The sequence below is a fragment of the Platalea leucorodia genome (assembly GCF_965183815.1).
Source record: "Platalea leucorodia genome assembly, chromosome: 6".
NCBI lineage: Eukaryota > Metazoa > Chordata > Aves > Pelecaniformes > Threskiornithidae > Platalea > Platalea leucorodia.
Genome location: NC_138828.1, coordinates 77,571,138 through 77,583,981, shown reverse-complemented (window position 1 = coordinate 77,583,981; position 12,844 = coordinate 77,571,138). Strand labels below are relative to the sequence as shown.

The following is a 12,844-nucleotide window of genomic DNA, read 5'->3' as shown; positions in this document are numbered from 1 at the left end:
GTATCTGCTGCTACAGTTCACGTGTTCCACTTTTCCCTCCTCTGCGGGGCTGAAGAGTTTGTAAAGCTGATATACTTGCCACAAACTCCATAGCGTTCGACATCTCACTTCCATGTCCTGAACCGTCCTGCTGTAGGAAACAGCACTAGAGCAGTTCGTTTTTAACAGCCAGTATCATATTTTGCATGTTTTACTTCTTCCTGCCTTCTCTCCTAAGTGCAGATATGTGATCCTGTTAAATCCAAACCCTACCAGCAACTGTACAAGCAGAATTTTGGAACTGACTTTTGGTTTACATAAGCAATAGCTCCCTCGCATTAGCCATGCTGCAATTGCTTGTTAATGTGGTTAGATTACTTGGATATCTTTCCATTATTGCCGCCAAAGAGGAAGGAAAGGGCAGGCAGAAATAACTCATTTGTCAGGCTGCATGAAGATAAGATTTCTCTAGGACTGTCAGTTCATATGCAGTTTAATACATTTAAAGCAGTACATACTTCAAATTTTTTTTTTTTTAAAGTTCAGGAGCAACTTTTGCAAAGTTGTAACTAATCTGGCATCAAACTTTTAAGACTTCTTTAAATCAGTCAGTATACAATTTAAGGCTGAACTGATAAAAAATGAACTGTGTTGAAATAAACTTAAAATAAGGTTTTAGAAAAGCACATGTAAAGGGTTTTATTCAGCTGTAGGCTGGCTTGCTTTTCACCAACCCTAAGTTCTAAGCCTACCATGACTCCGTTCAAGAGACAGGACGTCCTCTGCCTCCATATAAAGAAAACACAAAACCTAGATTGAGAAAATAACATTACTGTCGTTCTCAAAACTATTTTCTCTACATCTTCTGCACTGGATTGCATGCATACAGACACACGCATCATTACATAAGAGACAGGCTACGTCAATGTAAACACTAATTTATACCTCCAAAATAAATCATAGAATCATTTAGGTTGGAAAAGACCTTTAAGATCATCAAGTCCAACCGTTAACCCAGCACTGCCAAGTCCACCACTAAACCATGTCCCTAAGCACCACATCTACACGTCTTCTAAACACTTCCAGGGATGGGAACTCAACCACTGCCCTGGGCAGCCTGTGCCAGTGCTTGAGAACTCTTTTGGGGAAGAAATTTTCTCTAATATCCAACCTAAACCTGCCCTGGTGCAACTTGAGGCCATTTCCTCTAGTCCAATCGCTTGTTACTGTATTTTATTTAAAATAATGGAACTGGTACTGAAATTGCACATCTGCCAAAAAAAAAAAAAAAAAAAAAATTCAGGAAGGCCAAATGCCGACCACTACAGAAATACGAGAAAGACAGCTCTATCATCACTAGATGACAGAACTAAAGGGCAGTCAAATGAATAAATCCATCTATTGACGGAATAATGTATGTGTGTCCGAAGATAACGTATTACTTCTAAAGGATCATGCCTTCTAGAATACAGTCCCGATCTTTCAGCAGAAATGTTTCCATCATATCCATATTTTACTGTTGTTTGTATAATTTCTCAGAAGTATGGCTCAGTGAACGTGAAACAGGCAGGAAAACCAATGGTTCCAGTCTTGCCCTCTGGAGGATTTCTGATCCTGTTTTAAACCATGAACTAATTTGTCTCACTTGGTTTTCCAAGTTTTCCAAAGCTCTCAATAAGCCAGCACAAGCCAGAACTGCTACTTCAAGAAATCTTGCGGTCCTCCTTCCCCCGCTATCCTCAGTTACTCTTTCCTGGCACTACATAATCCCCTCTCTTATGTCAGCACAGACTGTTGTATTTATTGCAGAGCAACATTTCAGCTGGATCAGCTGCCAAACATACTCTTGTACTAGCATAAGGAAGAGGGCAAAAATAAGTAGCACGAAGATGCTGAGACCGCATGCCATCAACCAGTGCTGTTGCAGAAAGAGACCAAATGTAATCACAGATGAAAACTGCTACATGTGCATTTAACAATTTTTGTTATTTGTCTAATCTTGCAAATATAGGAAAAGAACTTTTGCATACTGCACTAAGATGTGATGGTTTTTAACTACACATGAAAATGTTCAACTAGATACTGAATTTTATCAGGAAATTATTAAAACAATGAACAAATATTCATATTTTTGATCATTTAACAAAATTTTTGAAGGTAGAGATGTGAACCTAACACATTGCATGTACAGTGTACAAGCTGCAGAGAACCAGACCGTGACTGCAAGCAGCGCTATTCACTCCGGCTGCCAGAGTACATACACTTTTCACTCTCCAACATTTCTTCCAGTACATTTTTTTCAGCAACAGCTGAAATGTTTTTTGTTTGGTTGGTTTTTTTTAAAAAGCAGGAAGACAGACTTGAATATTTTATCTGTATAAACTGCTTAAACATCTTGTCTTTAGAAACAGTAAAATGAGAACTATTACATCAGCATGTTTGATATATTGCTAATGAACTGGTGATGCTGAATACCAATGTATTCTTTCAAAAAAAAATTCTTAAACTATACCAGTTTTAAAACAGCTTATTATTTTGCAGTCTTCCCATATACGAGAGCTCATGTCAAATGTTTTTAAATATCCACATATCTTTTAATTCTAGTTGAATAAGGATATTTACTTCATCCACAAACTGAAATTACTATTGAAATGCATGTATATTATCCTAATTTGACAGCACTCTCATTTTGAACTCGAGATTTCATCTCTATCCCCTCTTTTCTTTAAAATTATCAGTTGCATTTTTACAGTTTCATAAATGTAAGCTACATGCCATAAAGAAAAATAAAAGTATAAAACAAAAACTTTCCTCAAATTATCTTCTTTGGACTAAAATTATCTCACAAATATATTTAACTTTTATATATAACTGAGATAGTACTAACATCTGATTATCAATCATGCATTTCAGCCTGCAGCTTTTCTTCTGTTTTTTAAAAAAAAAAAAAAAAAAAAAAACACAACAAACACACACAACAGAACTGGCACAAATCCAACCTTTACTAGAAGTGTTTTCCCTCTATTTTTCCAGCTGGAGTGAAAAAGCAGAGAAAGTGACCATGTACACACATGTAGCACATGGATGAGAACTTGAGAACAAACCACAACTGCTGTCCACATGACAGAACAGAAGAATCCTCTGCTGTTCCAGCTAGAAAACATCACATTTATTGACAATAATGGGGAACAAGACTAAAATGTTTTGGAGTCAAATTCAAGGTTTTTAGTGTTCATATAGGGAGAAGGAGGGAAAAACACCTAGCAATTTTAATTCTAGGAACAGAAGACAACAGAAAGAACCAACTCAGTTCAAATAAAAATGGAGCAATCGCTAAGCATGCTCAAATGAAATTGGTGTTTACTCAGTACCTGTCTCCGTTCTCGACGAGACAAAGTGTTTCCATGAAGTATCCGCCAGAGCATCCTTGCAGCTATTTTTGTGTCAATCCACAATAATCGAAAACCATGGTAATAGTGCTTCAGTTCGTCCACAATTCTCTGTCCAATAGATTTTTTCACAACTTCCACTTCTGTTGGACTATATACAGGACCTCCTTCTTCCAACTTCTTGTTTTTGTCCTTTAAGGACTTCAGTGACTTTTCAACTATGGAGTCATCTTGAAGGGGACGTGAAGAATGCCACCATCTAACTGGAAGATACCGGGGACCTAAAACACCCATGGTTGCTAGTGGCGTCCATGAAGAAGAGCTCGTAAGAGTAAAGTGTATTTGTTCAGATCCTTTAGTCCAACAACAGTAGCGATCTTTTTTGGAGTATGCGTAAACAGGAGGGACACTAGTGCAATATTTAAAGTGTACAGTCCTTCAGAAGAAAAAAGCATTTAAGAATTAGCAACAGATCATAAGCTGTTTATATATATTTGTATAGTTATATAAGTTTATGTATTTATAAAATGCATCATTTGAGAAATATTTACTGCATATTTAACAAAAAAATCCAAACCTGTGACTCAAGATCAGGATATCTATATCTGAAAAGAATGCTTGGCTCTACTTCATGACAAAAAATAACCTGCAGAGAATTTTCCATTAAACAACTTTGAAAAGGTAGCTATTTTACTCCAACTACATAAAGAGTAGCAGCCAGAAGTGCTTCCCATTTAGAAAGCTACATTTGAAAATAGATCTGTAAATCCACAAGTAACATAAAGCCGCTTCTAGTACTTCTCCTGTTTGAACAAAACACTTCAGAAAAAAACACAAGTTGTAGACCTGAGATAGGTGGTAAGTTAGAGGAAGAGAACTAGTATCAGAGAAATCCAATTTCATTAGCGTTCCTCTTTGATTATCTCCAAGCATCTAGTTTTCCTTTTTCAGCAGAAACTTTATGCACAAACTTTCCATCATGGTACTGTGCTGGGGCACAAAGAACCAACACTCTTCTACCTTATAGAGAATTTTGTTCTTTTCCTTTAATTAAATGTAAACTGAAGTTAGAAGGGATGCATTGCTCAAACATCCCAAACACTCATTATCCACATAGAAGAACTATTCATTATAGTAGAATTGCACATACTTTTATAAAACGGTATGACAAACTTAAAATAATAGATAAAATATTTTTTGAGTTCCATTAGGTGTCCCTCAAACTGAAATGGCAGCATTAAGTCGTCTACAGGACAGAAATGACTGGGGTGCTTCTTCACTGAGCCCTTGTACTACCGAAACAAAATCAGAACGTGTATTTGAACATGAAAGGTTCAGAAAATGAACAGAAAATAGGTGCAAGTGGCTCTACAGTTCTGAGTAATGCTTTAAGGAAAAAAAAAATTATTGAACACTTATAAGTATTAGCAGTATTAGCCTCACTCACTCGATTTTCAGCCAGAAGTACTTTATAAGCTTCATTATCACATGCATCCAATGAATTTTAAATTACTTTAATGGTTTTATCCATTTAATATCATTCAAATACAGCTTTGTACAAAAAAAATTGACTAAATTATTACTTGTTAAAGACACGTGATTATTTTCTACCTTAAAAGTTTTAAGCATCTGACCATTCACTGGTCAGACAACTGCTGATACACAGCTACAAAAAACATTTTCTTGACTAGCTAGAAAACAGATATTAACTAATGAAAATTATGGTTCCTTTAAGAAAATAAAGTACATATTCAAAACCAGATTAAAATACTTGCAGAAACCAATCCATCCTGACTAAGTCATTTCCCAAAAGCAGAGCTCCAGGCCTACAGACCAGGTTCCACCTACATACATCTACACTCTTCTGCATGCAGAGAGGAAGGGAGCTCTGCCAGCAGAACTGGTTCTCAATCTGCCACGGAAAAAAATTTCACAAGAAATGTGCCTCTTTGAACACAGTTTCACTAGCAGGATGTCAGACATAGAACTTCTACCCAAAGCTGTCCTCAGTGCTTCTATCATTAGAGTCCCTTGCTTTTGGATCTGTGTCACATGGGGTGCGGGCACTAGTTTGTTTTATTTTAAGCAGCAACATTACATTAACAGCAGCTTTTGGTTAAAAAACAAAACAAAAAAACTTCTCAAAAGAATAACAAGAATTTCTGTCCCAATATTCTGCTGCTCATATAACAGACTTAAAACTGTAAGTTTCCATTTTTCCAAGACAGAGGCCCCATATAACAACCTAGTCAAAAGCAAGCAGAGATTTTAAAATGCTTTATGTATTAAAAAACTCCCATAACTAATTATACAGTAAGTGATACAGAACTAGCATGACTAAAAAAGAAAGGAATTACTTTGTTTTGTATGAGAGTTATGTCTAGAGACACATCCTTATGTTAAAATGGAAACTTAGGAAATTGAAGCATAGTCACTGTTTCCTGGGCAGTTAGACTGTAAATAAACCGGAGAATACATATTTAAACATTCCATGGAAAGGCGTTGGGAAATTCGTATCCACAAGTATGCCTTGTGAGCCAAGTCAGCAACAGAGAATGGATTCTGCCAACATCCAACTCCTTAAGTTCCATAAGAGCACACAGCAGCTGGATTCGTTTTCAGAAGAGGACACCATCTCCTAGGAGGGCCTCACCCAAGGCTGTAACATACCGTAGACTACTTTGGTTTAATAAAGATACAACTCAAATAATCTACATTCCTAACTGTCAACTGCGTTTTTCAAACCAGCTTTGACTGAATGTTTACTCTATGGAACCCCACAGAGAAAGTATGCAAGAAGCCCATGATATCCCGTGATATCACCTGGAATCACTCAAGAACAAGATTAATATTCTATTGCTTTCATATCGTAAGTGAAACAAAAAGGGAGGAAGTGGGCGAAAAAAGGAAGATCTCACTTTCCTTCTCCCACACACAACCAAGCAGGTGAAGAGAGTACTATTCAGACTACCTTTAACCTGTCAATAACACAAGCTGAAGCTAATATTTTCACACTTTGACTAGAAGATTTAAACCTACATTCTATGATAGCGTACTAGCTGATGGTTTTGCACAGTTTTGAGTTTAGGAAAAAAGTTCATATTTACTCACATTTTGTTTGCCAGCCTCAGGGATGTACAGCTAAGACATGCCCGATCTCCCAAGTTACCTAGAAAAATACCAATAATTAGCATTAATTCTGAAATTCAGGAAGACATTTATCCATAAAGCAAATTGTACACAAATGTGATTTAAAAGACCGACCTTTATTTAGGAATGGCTACTACCGAAAGCACAAAGAAAGATGCTGCTTAACAGCAATTGGACTTCCTTATGGTGCACTGTTTGTAAGCACATTCACACTTTGGATGATTGTGCATCACAACCAGCCAAGACTGAAATTTTTTTTTTTGCTTTGACAATAACCTTGTGAAGTACTGAAGCCCAAAGACCTCATCCTATTCCAACATAAGTCAAAGCACATGTCTTGTTCTTCTTATTTCTCTCAATCTGTAATCCCAATTTATAGGATAAAAAGGAGAAAACAGGTGGGAAGCAATTCTGTAACACAGCTGACACCTCTGCAAGTGTTCAAGCAAACCGGCCACACATACAGTCGAACTCTGTGGGTGTGCCAGGTACTGCTTGCACTTGTTCAACTGCCTGAAGACAGGTTTCCAAGTCCTTCAGACAAGTAACTATATTGCAGAACAACTTCACTGAAAGCAAGTGTAATTTTTAATAGCTCCATGACAACACAGTATTAGATGAGCCAAATGGAGCACTTGGCAAGTGTCTAGGATGAAAATGCTCGGGGTTTTTTTTTAAGCAGGACAACACAAAAAGTGTGAGTATGAACCTAAACAGACTTCACTAGAGAGGTGGAACCACAACACCATTTCAGTACACTGCTGTCCATTTTGATTAGCACCATATAAAAATAGCTCTATCTCTCAACCTCACTGCAAAGGATACAAATTGTCCTGAAGGGCAAGAGACTGATCCAAGAAATATGAAACAGCTTTCCAGCAAATGGCGTGTTCCCCAAAATGAATTTCATTCAAAACATTAACTCAGAATCAGTCCTAATAATAACTAATGAAGCCCACAAGGAAGACTGACACCTATACAGGCATCGTCTATCCAGGTACAGTGACAAGAAGCATCTATTCTGGCAATAAACTGAGGAGCCCATCAAATGATAAATTATCCGATTTGGTTCACATGCCTCAGTAAAGGGCCATGCCTGAAAGCCTTTGGACCATCCAACACTGTGGAAACACCATCAGCTACAGAAAACGCTACCTAGTGGCTGTATGCAATCTACAATCACTGAAAATCATCCCCAAGCCCACTAGAAAAGAATCAAATCTCCATAAAAAAATTTACAAAACCTCTTGTAGCGATACCTAGCTGCAAGAACTAAATAGTGAGCTAATACCAAGTGCAAAAAGACTCCTGGGCAGAACAAAGGAAGAGCACATGAGCAATACTGCAAATGTCTCTACTCTTTTTGGCCAATTTTTTTCAGAATTCACTGTAACCAAAACAAAAATTAAAGGCTGGAGTAGGCATGCCATAGGTTGTTTCACCCATCTGGAATCTATTATTTCTGGTCAATCCTAAGAGACAGCAGGGTATAAAGGTCATTTTAGAGGCTAGTGATCAACTTTTCTATCACCAAAGCTAAGATATAACCTAAGCTAAGATACAGCTTATGACAGAACCTGAAGTAGACAGTTGTATCTGAGAAAATGCAACACCCAAAGCTGATCACCAAAAGCCTTCTCCAAAACACCCTCATTATGAGAGGAAGAGATACCTCTAAAATCAGGTGGGGCAATCAGAAGGTATGGAAAGGGGGAGGAAGGGAAAAAAAGAGATAGGTTAACTTATCGAATAAAAATCTCAATAATCAAGGGATGTTCCATGCTAAGTAGGCTTTGATATTACAGCAAAAGCTATGGCATTATGAAGTCAAAGGAAAAGGATTTACCCATCTCAAGCTCTATCAAACTCTTAACAGGTACTCACGGCCACTGCAAGTAGAGCCAGGGAAAAACCTGTCTCTTTCTGGCTCAAAAGTCAAAGCCTTGAGAATCTCTGAAGGCATCCTGATACTCCCCAATATTTACAGAAAAATCAGTAGCTGAATTTCTTCTTCTTTCCATCTGAGAAGGATGTCCCTGACTTTAAAGAACAGCTGAGAAAAGCAAAGAAATACTCGAAGTCTTGAGGGATAAGCTGCAGCACAGTAACCTTTTCTATCACCTGAGTGCCAGGAAGCACACAAAGCCTAGGTGCCAAAAATGACAGTCCTACTAGTAGAGGACATAGAATCACAGAGTCGTTAAGGTTCGAAAAGACCCTTAAGATCATTGAGTGTAACCATTAACCTAGCACTGCCAAGTCCACCACTAAACCATGTCCCTAAGCACCACATCTACCCAGCCTTTAAATACCTTCAGGGATGGGGACCCAACCACTTCCCTGGGCAGCCTGTTCCAATGCTTGACAACACTTTCAGAGAAGAAATTTTTTCGAATATCCAATCTAAGCCTCCCCTGGTGCAACTTGAGGCCATTTCCTCTCGTCCTATCACTTGTCACTCGGGAGAAGAGACCGACCCCCACCTCACTACAGCCTCCTTTCAGGTAGTTGTAGAGAGCAATAAGGTCTCCCCTCAGCCTCCTCTTCTCCAGACTAAACAACCCCAGCTCCCTCAGCTGCTCCTCGTTACCTGCTATGGACAGGTACCCCTAGGACAAAGAAGGGTGATCTGGAGATCAAAACTGGCTTAGAGTTTCTCAGATAAAACTCCATAACAGCAGGACGCTTTCACTTCACTTATCTTTATTTTTTTTCCAACCAGACTCATTAATTCTAAGGAAGGGGCCAAAGAACAAAATTCCAAGGTTACCATAAGAAAACATGCTGACTCAAACACTTCTTGTCATAAAGCCATTCAGAGTGTGAATGGGCACACAGAAACATCATTTTACCAAAAGATTCTGCAAATAACTGTTAATTTCAACAACAAAAGCTCTTTATGTTTTGCAGTGTGTGTTCTAATCAGCTACCCAAGGGCAAGCGAGCCCTGAAATAAAATATATACTTTCTTCAGAAAGGAGCAAAGTCCATACTCCTTGCTTCTAAGATAATACAGATATCCAGGACTGTCTAAACGAGGTGAATGTACCTTACCATACTCAATACTGTTCATTTAAGAAACCTGCATTAGAATTATTCAGTTTGGAAGTAAGAATGGCAGTAGTGCCAGAAAAGCTATATGTTAACACACTCCTCATGGAAAAGCAGTCATGAGAAACTTTACTTTTAAATTCAATGAAACTTCAAAAACAAAGTTTTAAATGTAGAATAGCTGTGTACTGTTGCTATGTTTAAAGCTTTTAAAAATAAAAGGCTAACATGAAGTAAGTCCCTACAGAAGTATAAGCTTGCAGTACTTAACAGCTTCATCTTTACGGGAAGAACATTTAGGATTCTCAGAAGCACTTAGCTTTAAATTAATCTTAGACTACTTACACGTAAAGCAAAGAAGATGAGCTAAGTAAAGCAAAACACTATATGAAAAATTACACCACGGAATAATGTGTTAATAATAGATTAACACTCAAATTAAAAGCATTGATTATATCATAAGTATAATGCATCACAGCACACAAATGATTTTATTCTATCACAGTATCTCAACAAATGAGAATTTTCATGTGGAGTGAGATTTATAACATGCAAAAATGTAGTGATCATTAGTATTTCTTCTTATGCTATGCCACAAGAAGAATCAAAGCTCCCATCTAACTTGAAAGTACATGGATGTGTTTCTTCCCTGTTTTAAATAAACTGGATGGCTAAGATACCTCAGCTTTTTGTTCAGGTCACTGTACAAGCTCAACCTAAGTAAATGTCTTTATAGCAGTAGCTAAAAAAAACATCAACTAGAACAAGCTACCACACTTGAGTGATTATTGGTAACCAAGAAGACAGCTTGTTTATCAAAACGAACAAGCATCCATATGGTTGATCAGGTTTGCCAGAACGTGGATGTGCAGATATACCCTGTTCTCACTGACAGCACTCCAGGGACCAGCCAGGGCTCAACCTCAGCGACAAACCGCTCCTGTTAAGCTCTCACTCATTCCTCGCTGCCATTCCCTGCTGTTCCAGCTCACGGACGTAAAAAGCAACCACAGGCCTCACGTATGTCACAAGTTATCAGCTGTTTCATGCCATTAAACTCCACCACCCACAGATATTTAAACTGCCAAATTATTTTGATTATTAATGGAAACAGCAACACGCACTGTGTTTCCTTTTTATTTTCCCCAAGCTTTCAAAGCCACTTGGAAAAAGGTAAATTCACATTTCCTTCCTACCATTGACTAAGAAAGTAACCTTCTTAAAGGCTACTGATAAGTGACGACACGACTTCACAGCCAAGCTAGGCTGAGAACAAGGCTGCCAGGACTGAAACGCAGTCACTTACTCCTGTACCGTAATAAAAACCACACGGTTTTCCTTCCTCGGCCAGCTGGCATTTAAGAGCTGGATGTGTCCTAACTGCCAGGAGGGGAAATCGCCCCCTCACACCGCCCTGGCAGGGGAGCAGATGCGAAGAGCCGAGCCGCCCATCCCCGGCCGCGGCAGCCGGGCGGCGAGGGCCCCGCCGGGAGGAGCAGCGGGAGCGGCCGAGGGCGGCATGGGGGGAGCGCCGTGCCCAGCCCCGGCTCCCTGACGGGGGACGGAGCGGCGGGGACTCCGCCGGGGCCCCGCCGCGGCCCTTCCCTCCCGCAACGACCTCTCCGCCCACACCGGGAGCCCCCAGACGTCGTCGTCGCCGCCTCCGCCCGCCCTCCCTTCCCCCTCTCTCCCTCCCTCCCTCCCAAGCCTTCGGCGCCGCCGGCAGCACAGGCCTCGCAGGCCGGGCGGCCGCGCCGCGCCGCACCGCACCGCACCCCAGGGCCGGGCCGGGCCGGGCCGCGGGGCGGCCGCGCTTCCCTCCCCGCCGCCGGAGACGGGGAGCCTCACCCAGCTGGGGCTGGCGGCGCAGCGCTCGGGGGAGGCGGCAGGCCCGCCGGCCGCAGGTCTGTAGCAGCATGGACGCCATCTTGTCGCTGGCGCACGGCTGGGCGGCGGCGGCGGGCTAGCGGCGGCGGCGGGCTGCCGGCCTGCTCATGTCCCGCCGCCCGGGCCCGGCGCTGCGATCCCCACACGCCCAGGAGCGCCCAGCCGCCACCGCCGGCCGCGTTTGCATAGCGCCGCCCCGCGGAGCTGGGCACGCCGGGAACTGTAGTCCTCGGGGGCGCACGGTAAGCCGCCGGCGGGCGCGGGGCGCGCAGCATGCCGGGATCTGTAGTCCTAGGCGTCAGCATGGCGCTAGGCGAGGCGCGGTGCATGCTGGGAGATGTAGTCCCCCCTCAGGCACGCCGACCGCGTCAGCGCTTCTCTTCTCCGGCAGCCGGTGGAGGGGCGGGTTGTTAGGGACCTCCTGCCGGTACCGGGGCTGCAGAAGGCCGTGTGAGCCGCCCCGGAGGCAGCGCGGGGCTTGTTCACCCGAGGGGACCGTGGAAACGGCGTGCGGCGGGGCCGCGGCTCGCAGCCCGCTCATCCCCCGCCGTGCCGGGAAGGTCACGCAGGCCGGGCGCGCTGAGGGACCGCTGCCCGAGGGGAGGGCGCTGGTACCTCACGAAGCCGTCCTGAGCGGTTTAGGCCAGCGTGGCCAACGAGCGTGTAACCACCGTAGCCCTAAGTACAGTACGCCAACACCAGAGCGTGCGTGCAACGACGTTCCCTCGTGTTTTGGGCCAAAAACTGGCGTTTGTGCTGGTGTTAGGTACTGCTTTGCAGCAGTTGCTTCACTGCATGCACGTGTATTGTTTGTGGATCTCGGGATGTGACAGAAAAAATACCTTTCTTGTGGAGCTAAGATATTTTTGATATAAAATAGTACATAAATCAGTCAATCGACAGATGTGCTTTGCTTGTGCTGGTTAATAGTTTGGTTACAGGTAGCACATTACTCTTCAAATATCAGTCTACTCCTGACCAATCAAATATTTCAGTACTTGGTTAATACAGTATTAAACAGTACCGTTAATTTTGCTTAGTTTTTAACCGTATAGACAGATGCAGGGAAGAACCAGAATTGAACTGCAGAACTTATAATTTCATCTGAGAACAGTGAAATTTTAAAAATTATGTATATGAGGTTTGGGTGTTAATGCCCGCCTTCCTCTAAAAAATGGGGGAAAAGCTGCTGGAACTGTTTTTCAACAAGATGGCTGACACCCCCCTGCCAACAAGATGGCTGCCTCAAGGACAGGGCTCAAAAGTGACAAGGACACCGTGGTTTCATACCTCCTATATTTCACAGGTTATTTATAATGCCAAGCGTTTGTTCACCTATACATCCACCTAAGCCCCAAAGAAAATAGGTGCTATTTAACTTTATATGT

At 41.7% G+C, this 12,844-nt stretch overlaps 1 protein-coding gene across 4 annotated transcripts in view; it reads right to left on the bottom strand.

Annotated features, from left to right (window-relative positions):
* The window catches only part of LETM1 (leucine zipper and EF-hand containing transmembrane protein 1), a 34,463-nt gene extending 22,849 nt beyond the window's left edge, over positions 1 to 11,614 (bottom strand). For all 4 annotated transcript variants that reach the window (XM_082316347.1, XM_082316348.1, XM_082316349.1 and 1 more), the window contains exons 1-3: positions 11,418 to 11,614; positions 6,480 to 6,537; positions 3,351 to 3,804 (exon numbers count right to left, since the gene is read on the bottom strand). In XM_082316347.1, the coding sequence (XP_082172473.1) occupies positions 3,351 to 3,804; positions 6,480 to 6,537; positions 11,418 to 11,496 (591 nt within the window). In that variant the 5' untranslated portion in view covers positions 11,497 to 11,614. The remainder of the gene's footprint in view (positions 1 to 3,350; positions 3,805 to 6,479; positions 6,538 to 11,417) is intronic.
* Between the last annotated feature and the right edge of the window lie 1,230 nt (positions 11,615 to 12,844).